The sequence below is a fragment of the Polypterus senegalus genome, chromosome 5 (assembly GCF_016835505.1).
Source record: "Polypterus senegalus isolate Bchr_013 chromosome 5, ASM1683550v1, whole genome shotgun sequence".
NCBI lineage: Eukaryota > Metazoa > Chordata > Cladistia > Polypteriformes > Polypteridae > Polypterus > Polypterus senegalus.
Genome location: NC_053158.1, coordinates 46,991,142 through 47,000,301, shown reverse-complemented (window position 1 = coordinate 47,000,301; position 9,160 = coordinate 46,991,142). Strand labels below are relative to the sequence as shown.

At 43.2% G+C, this 9,160-nt stretch overlaps 1 protein-coding gene across 2 annotated transcripts in view; it reads right to left on the bottom strand.

Annotated features, from left to right (window-relative positions):
* Positions 1 to 8,860, bottom strand: part of ythdf3 (YTH N(6)-methyladenosine RNA binding protein 3) — a 66,066-nt gene extending 57,206 nt beyond the window's left edge. Inside the window, exons 1-2 of one of the 2 annotated variants that reach the window (XM_039754577.1) lie at positions 8,436 to 8,860; positions 7,930 to 7,954 (exon numbers count right to left, since the gene is read on the bottom strand). In XM_039754577.1, coding sequence (XP_039610511.1) covers positions 7,930 to 7,954; positions 8,436 to 8,459 — 49 coding nt within the window. In that variant the 5' untranslated portion in view covers positions 8,460 to 8,860. The remainder of the gene's footprint in view (positions 1 to 7,929; positions 7,955 to 8,435) is intronic. The other variant, XM_039754579.1, reaches the window with a different exon arrangement.
* Positions 8,861 to 9,160: the final 300 nt, after the last annotated feature.

Genomic DNA, 9,160 nt, shown 5'->3' with positions numbered 1-9,160 from the left:
AAAAGAAACGTCCCTTTTTTAGGACTGTGTATTTCAACAATAATGTTTTAAAAATCCAAATAACTTTACAGATCTTCATTGTAAAAGGGTTTTAAACAATGTTTTCCATGCATGTTCAATTAACCGTAATCAATTAATTAACATGCACCTGTGGAATAATTAGATTTAAGACCTTAACAGCTTACAGAAAGTAGGCATTTAAAGGTCACAGTTCTAAAAATGCACAGGCCACCACTAAAGAGACTTGTCTACCGACTGTATTGAAAAACAAAGAAAGATGCCAGGGGTCCCTGCTCATCTACGTGAGCGTGCATTAGGCATGCTGCAGGAGGCAGCGCATGAGGACTGCTGATATTGCCTAGGCCAATAAATTTGCCATGTATCCACTGTAGAGGCGCCTAAGACAGCGCTACAGGAAGACAGGAAGGACAGCTGATCATCCGCATGAATGGAAGACCAAGTGTAATAACACCTGCACAGGATCGGTACATCCGCGGATATCACACCTCGCGTGACAGGTACAGGATAGCCACAACAACTGCCGGAGTCACACCAGGAACACCCAATCCCTCCATCAGTGCTCAGACTGTCCGCCAATAGGCTGAGAGAGGCTGGACTGAGGGGCTTGTAGGCCTCTGTTGTAAGGCAGGTCCTTACCAGACATCACCAGCAACAAGCGCGCCTATGCTCTGGCACAAACCCACCCGCTGGACCAGACAGGGAGTGGCAAAAGTGCTCTTCACTGATGAGTCCGCGGTTTTGTCGCACCAGGGATGATGGGATGGATTACGTGTTTATCGTCGAAAGGAATTGAGCGCGTCTGGGACCTGTTGGATGCAAGGTGAGGGCTGGGGCCATTCCCCAGAAATGTCCAGGAACTTGCAGGTGCCTTGGTGGAAGAGTGAGGTAACACATCTCACAGCAAGAACTGACAAATCTGGTCCAGTCCATGAGGAGGAGATGCACTGCAGTACTTCAAGCAGCTACTGGTAGCCACACCAGATACTGACTAGTGCACTTTTGATTTTGAGCCTCCCTTCATTTCAGGGACACATTGTAGAAACATTTTTAGTTTTATATCTTATGGTGTTGACTCTTTTAGTGTTCATACAAATATTTAGTGCCAACCCACCGCATGGGACACACACAAACACACCCACACACCAAGCACACACTAGGGACAATTTAGGATCGCCAATACATAACAGTGACAAAACAATTACATTGACAATCATATTACGTTACTTTTAAAATGTTTCCTTTTCTTTTTCATAACTTCTTTAACACACTACTTCTCCGCTGCAAAGCGAGGGTATTACCAGGTAGAGTTGAGGTGGCTGACCGGAGCTGTGGCCGTAAGGAGGTCGGTTTCTGTCGTGGTGGCAATCCCCGAACCCGTTGGTGGACACTAGCGGTGAGGGAGGCCGTCAAGCTGAAGGAGGAGTCCTATATGACCTTTTTGTCCTGTGGGTCTCTGGAGGCAGCTGATAGGTACCGGCAGGCCAAGCGGAATGCAGCTTTGATGGTTGCTGAGGCAAAAACTCGGGTGTGGGAGGAGTTTAGAGAGGCCATGGAGAACGACTTTCGGACGGCGGGGGAGATTCTGGTCCACCATCCGGCGTCTCAGGAGGGGGAAGCAGTGCAGTGTCAACACTGTATATGGTGGGGATGGTGCACAGGTGACCTCGACTCGGGACCCACTCAATCCCACTAACATGCCTTCTAATGAGGAAGCAGAGCCTGAGGACTCGGGGGGTGGGCTCCCCCATCTCTGGGACTGAGGTCACCGAGGTGGTCAAAAAACTCCTTGGTGGCAGGACTCCGGGGATGGATGAGATACGCCTGGAGTTCCTCAAGGCTCTGGATGTTGTAGAACTGTCTTGGTTGGAAACCTTAGCAGAATCCTGGAAGGTGCATGGGAGTTTGCCCAACCAGTCTACATGTGTTTTTTGGACTTGGAAAAGGCATTCGACCGTGTCCCTTGAGGAATCCTGTGTGGGGGTACTCCGAAAGTATGGAGTACCGGACTCCCTGGTAAGGGCTGTTCGGTCCCTGTACGATCAGTGTCAGAGCTTGGACCGCATTGCCGACAGCAAGTCGAACCCATTTCCAGTGAGAGTTGGACTCCGCCAGGGATGCCCTTTGTCACTGATTCTGTTCATAACTTTTATGGACAGAATTTCTAGGTGCAGCCAGGATGTTGAGGGGGTCTAGTTTGGTGGACTCAAGATTGGGTCACTGTTTTTTGCAGATGATGTGGTCTTGTTTACTTCATCAGGCCGTGATCTTCAGCTCGCTCTGGATCGGTTCGCAGCTGAGTGTGAAGCGGATGAGATGGGAATCAGCACCTCCAAATCCGAGACCATGGTCCTCAGCCGAAAAAGGGTGGAATGCCCTCTCAGGATTGGGAGTGAGATCCTGCCCCAAGTGGAGGAGTTTAAGTATCTCAGGATCTTGTTCACGAGTGAGGGAAGAATGGAGCGTGAGATCGACAGCCGGATCGGTGCGGTGTCCTCAGTGATGCGGGCTCTGCATCGGTCCGTCACGGTGAAAAAGGAGCTGAGCCACATGGCAAAGCTCTCAATTTACCGGTCGATCTATGTTCCTACCCTCACCTATGGTCATGAGCTATGGGTAGTGACCGAAAGAACGAGATCACGAATATAAGCGGCTGAAATGGATTTCCTCCGTAGGGTGTCTGGGCTTTCCCTTAAAGATAGGATGAGAAGCTCAGTCATCCGGGAGGGACTCAAAGTAGAGGAGTCAGATGAGGTGGCTCGGGCATCTGATCAGGATGCCTCCTGGACGCCTCCCTGGTGAGGTGTTTTGGGCACGTCTAACCGGAAGGAGGCCCCGGGGAAGACCCAGGACACACAGAAGGGACTATGTCCCGGAAGAACTAGAAGAAGTGGCCAAGGAGAGGGAAGTCTGGGCATCTCTGCTCAAGCTGCTGCCCCCATGAACCAATCTCAAATAAGCGGAAGAGGATGGATGAATGAATAAAACAATAATGTACAGTTTATAAAAGATTCAGTTCATATATTCCTGACTGCAGTGCAGGAATGTGAGCATTTCGACATGCTCTGGTGTGAGGCTGGCTTTCTTCTTTGAGACAATGTTCCCAGCTGCTGAGAAGAGACGCTCAGAGGGAGTAGAGGTAGCAGAAATACACAAGAATGATTTGCAGACAGAGAAAGATGTTTCATCACACTCTGAAGGAAAAGTGTTGTAGTTTATCACATCATGTACTATATTATGCCAAAATAAAAAAAAAACGGACTAAAATTTGTAACAAGCTAATTACTGATATACTCCAAAACACAAGTTACCTAACGTTAGTTAGAGATTGTTTACTATTCATATGAACTCAAATATTATACAAAAAAAGAAAAAAAAAAAACTAGGATGGCTCAGATATAACTATGCACTCGTTTACTATAGCTCCAAACAAGTTAGCAAACATAACTGAACTTATATTCACTTAACCTTTAAACCACCGCAATGGGCTAGAGTCAATTTCCAGTACAATTTGCCAGCACGCAGAGGGTGAGTATATTCGGTGACGTACATTCATTGAACCCCGCAACCGGCTATATTTGCTTCACAGAGCAATTTGGCAGAGCTGATCAGTCAGTGCCGTACATTCGTTGAGCAGCCAGCTCATGAGCATTGCCAGCCCCGGCAGCATCACGGTCTCTGGGATTCAGCCGCTGCACTAGACGAGCCTGTAATCATCAGCATTTTACCTCTGTGTGTTTGCGTGAAGCCAGTTCAAGCGCAGTTGGCTCAGTGATTTACTGAATTTCATCAATTGTCTTCAGTTGCACCTTGAACATATAATAATAGATTGTTGCAGTAGTTTTTTATAGTTTTTACAGTTCACTTGCAGTGTGTAAAATGATCAGTGTTGCAGTAATTGTGATGCTCTTTGCATGAATAAAAATGTGTTCCATTAAAATTTCACATTTTCTTTGTGAATTGTGATGTTTACTTAAATACTGCAGCTAAAAAGTATTTGGCGTGCAGGGGTGCATTAACCCCAAAGTATGTGTCGGTTTAAGGGTTAAATATCATTGTCGAAACCTTGATATACACTTTATAGTACAAACATCAACATTAACACATGACACTAACTTTACTTGCTAAAACTTACCTCTCAAGAGACGGCGGCATCACAGCTCCAGGATGCTTGCGTTTCAGATGCTCATGCATCGCGGTGGTGCTGCCATGAAAATAAAGCTCCGCTTTGCATAATCTGCATTCAACTTTTTTTTCTTTTTCGGTGAAGTGCTCCCACACTTTAGAAAGTTTCTGTCTCAATTTTTTCCATCTACTTCCCTCCTCTATCCGACTTCGCCATTTGCAACCACGTTTATTTTCCTTTACATTCTTCTTCTCCTCAGACGCTCTTCTTCGTTGGTAGGATTTGTGCAGTCTTGACAAACAATAACAAATGATACTGCCCCCAGATGTTTATGTAGTGCATTTCAGTTACAAAAACCAATGTGGTTCTTTGTGACTGAAGCCTCTATTGAAAGTTCTGTTTATGACTCGTCAACGATTTTTTGTAGTCGACGTCGTCGATTACGTCAACTGATTGTTGCAGCCCTACTCTAAAGACTTCGATTTTCGTCCTTTTTGCAAAGACATCAGGAACACCACACACTCCTTTCCATCGACCTCATGACCACCCAACAATGGTCTCTCAATCCATCTACTGACTTCATAGGAAGAGTCGCCAGAGACATAAACGTTGCTGCCGAGGTAAGTAAACCTCTCGACAAGGTCGACATTCTCTCTGCAGACAGACACACTGTTGATGGCTGTGCCCAAAAGGTCAATAAAGGCCTGGATCTTGGTTTTTATCCGGGTCACTCGCAAGCCAAGACACTCAGACTCCTTGCTCAATCTCTCAGAGGCCAATCAGAGCCTCCACTGAACCCCTGGAAAATCACAGCATCGTCAGCAAACTCAAGATCAGTGAATAGTTCTTTACAGCCATTGGACCCCACAAACCTGCCCAACACCTAGTCCATGCAAGCAATGAACACAATAGGAGCAGGAAAACATCCCCGATGAACCCCAGAATCAACTGCGGAAAAATACTGAGGTTCTACATCCACTCTGCAGAGCGCTCATGGTAACAGTGCTCAGGCCGGCCATGATATCTATCAACTTCTGGGGGGAATCATGTTCAACTCAGTTGATCATTCCAAAATAAAATATATTTAGACAGTGTTTTAAAACTTCCACATTGGCAAGACATTCATTAATGCTTTGAACCACAAGGCAAAACGCTTCAATCATACATGCAATGGGTTAACAGAAGCTCATAATCTCAGAAAACAAATCACCAAACACTACATTTGTATTGTTTGTTGGCCTTTTAAAAACAAAATAATATTTATTAGTGTAACAACTAAAACTCAACTGAACCATTTGCAGCACATATTTGGAACTGGAGCAAATGCAATGCCATCTCCAGGTACAACTAATTTCTCAACTTAAAACTAGTCTAATTCAATGACAAATTCAACGTTACCAGTAATACATAGTCATAGGCAACAGCAAAGTCTGATCATTTACATTATGTGAGACAGTTAAAAAAACAACAGAAAAGTAGCTATTTTAATAAGAATCTTGAAGCAGTAATAATAAATTAACAAGTTTAATTTGGCATAGATGGCCTTAATGTTATCACAAATAAAAAAAAAAAAGGAGAGAAAGATTCTGAAATTTAACGCAACAGGTGTGTCACAGTTGAAGTTTTGATTAATTTGACATTTCCTTTAAATAGTCTCTTCAAATGTATGATCAATCAGCTATTGTCTCCTCCACATACTAATCTAAACATAAATCTCACAACAGCAAATGTCACAAACCAGAAAAAGTGATTTTTCCAACAAATTTTGTATGAAAAGTATATTGTCACAAAAGTGTTTGTGCACATGAAAACATATGGAATTGTCTTAGTACTCCCTTACTCATGTAATAATAATACAATCTGTTAAGTTGCATTTTTGCATTTATTTTAAGCAGTATTTAAATTTCTGTTACTGGAGAGAAAATGTCAGTGAATAAATTTAGCATTAGCACATGTTAAGTGAAACCAGGTAGTCAATGGTGATCTCATCATTCTTTATAAACTCTATACTTGAGCACCCCTACCACTCCATCCTAAATCCCCATACCTAACAATATGAGGATTCAGAATTACTGTATTTGTTGCTGCACTGAGGAAATTCACCCTCTCAGTCACACATGGAATTCAAGACCAGAAGGTGAATCCAAAAGGAAAAAAACAGCTAAAATTAGAACAAAAACACTGCTGAATAGCAGTAGTCTATTTAAAACACACTTCAACATATACCTATCTGTAACACACATTCAGTTCATTAAGTAGCTTTCACTCAAGACACTAATGTCTCCCAACCTTCTACACTGCAGATATACACAGAATACAAAATTACTCTACAGCAACGTCACTGAGCATTTTCACCAGTAATTCTGAAAGACCCTTCCTCCAACTGCACAGAAGTGAAAATAACAATTAGGGTTATGCAAAGAACTAAGCAACTTTTCACTACAACTACTTGTACTTTAGAGAGGCTAATAATAATGGGCTCACATACTAAACTACAACACCTGCTTCTACTGTCATTCTGCCATGATTTGCTTGGCACAGTTCCTAACTAAGCAGAGCTACATCCTATATAGGAGGTCAACATTAGAGGTACAGCTTTGGAAACAAGGAATTCAGCATTACCCAACAGCACAAGCAAAGCCTACTGTGCAAAATCTTGACTGCTCCTGTAATCTGCACCCTGGCACAACACCTGTTTATTGCAAAGGAATCCAAATGTTTACAGATAGTGAGTTAGTAGACTAAGGTGTCACCATAAAGACAGCCAACAGCACCAAACATGGAAGCTGACACTGGACAGATGAGCCACTACTGTGGTCTGAAAGATGTGGTGGAAGAGCTGTGCAATGTTGTTGGACACTTACTTACACACTCGCAAAAAGAATTTTCACCTCTGAATACCAAAATAACATCCGGCAAGTAAAGAGTACCCAGACAGTCAGGCTATAGTCAGGTATATCATTATCATTACATGTTTGAATTTATACGATGCAGAATATTATTAAAAATGAATCAATAAAATGTATGTCCCTTAGTGTTTACTGTTCTCCTATGCACATGTTATTTCTGGCCTGGCTTTGACAAGTCATGTGTGTAGACCACATGCTAATAAAGCACTTCTGCCAGATTTAATTACAAACAACTTTAGTAGGAATCAAAAAATGTGTCCACAAACTTCTAACAATAGATTATCAAATGTGCAACCTGATATTGTGTTCACCATACACCATTATTGCCGAGTGAAACACAAATGTCTTCCAAAACCACCTAGCCTTATAATTCCCTCCTGCCAACATTTCACCTACTGAAGCATGGTGGGCATTAAAACAGAAAAACTACATCATACACAAACACAATATACTTAATTAAACAGAAGGCAATTGTGATCTATAAGCTACTTTGGAAATGTGATGTGTTCATAAGGAGCACAGAATTTCTTTACTCAACATTTTTTCAGAAATATTAATTACCTACAGGCCAATATTAACTGGCAAGTTTAAAAGGCTCAGTTGAAAAGGTCTGAAAGTACATTCATTGGTTAGTATGGCATCCCAATGGTAAAACACAAATCACCACTGAGTGTGCCGAAAAGATGGCTGGAGTACTGCAGAAATTGCCCATTTCATTTCGAAACCAGATATGACAAGTATAAGGTAGAAGCTTGACATACTGCAATGTGACAATAACATCAAAAAACAATCGGTTAAACATCAGCACTGAACTTAAAAGATCAAAGAGCTTAATCATGCAACAACTTATTAAAAAAAGATCAGCAGGAGGCTTACCTTTATTTCCTTGTCCTTTAGGTCTCTGAGATCACATCGTTGACAAAATTGGAGTAACAGGAAAAAAAGGAGGAAAAGCCAGGTCAATACACTCTACTAAGGCAGAAGTGTGACTTACAATTTTAGAACAGGCAAATAGAAGCCAAAACATAAGCGATGACTGAGAGCGCCCAAAGACTCAAAACAACTTTTAATCTTGCGTATTCCGACAGGCCACATTTGTGTTCCTGTCATCCCTGCAAAAAAACAAGATTACACAACCCTGAGGGGTCCAACTCTCCCTGTAGTGATACTGTCGACCGGAAGTCCTAAAACTCCATCCACCCCCCCACTCTCAGTATTTCTCCTCCCCACTACCAACACTATAGTAAAAAAAAATGTCATAAAAAGCAAAACGGAGGGGACGATTCCTGGCCTAGCGGTCCCCGAAAAGCGAGATCGCGACAGTGTTTCGGGAGTTTAATGCACTGTTGATCACCAGTAGGTTGAGAGAGCGCCGACTCTACCTGATCGACACTGGTGGCAGACATTCTTCAGGAACCGGATCAGATGGCCGCTGCTCTTGATGTCCGCCGTCGCCCCTGCCTCACTCTCTTGAGTTAATCAGGCTGTCCGTTTTAAAAAGGTTTCCCCCCTCTTCCCCCCACAACTCTTACTTGCTTTCCAGTTTTATGGCTATAATTTCTTCTCTTTTTAACAGTAGTGTTCCTTTTTACGCCGATCTCAGTCCAGGTGGGGGGGAAACGTGTCTTTCACACCCGCTCTCATTCACTCACGCTCACACTCTCTCACTCACTCGCTCACTCACTCACACACTCCGAGCCTGTTTCTGTTGCCAGATAAAATCTCCCCCTCTCCCCACTCTCTCTCTCTCGCTTGCTCGCTCTCCTCAGTTCCCAGAATGGCGGATAAGATCCCACTCTCACTTCCGCTACGCAGCTGCTTGACCTTCCGCCGCCGGCGTACGCGCGCACTACGTAGCTTGGCGACGACGTGCAGTTCGAAGGTGATTGCTAGTCGGTGAGAGGATGATCGTCGTTGTTAATCATTACTGTAGTTCCTTAACTATCGGCACTAGGAATGAGCGAATATATTAAGTACGATGTAAGTTCATTTCGCAATAGTAAAAATAATTAGACAAACTATGTTACGATTCTTCATGTGCTCAACGTAAGAACGAGAGAAGATCATTCAAGCCACCCGGCTCATTTATTTAACTAATAGTTAAACA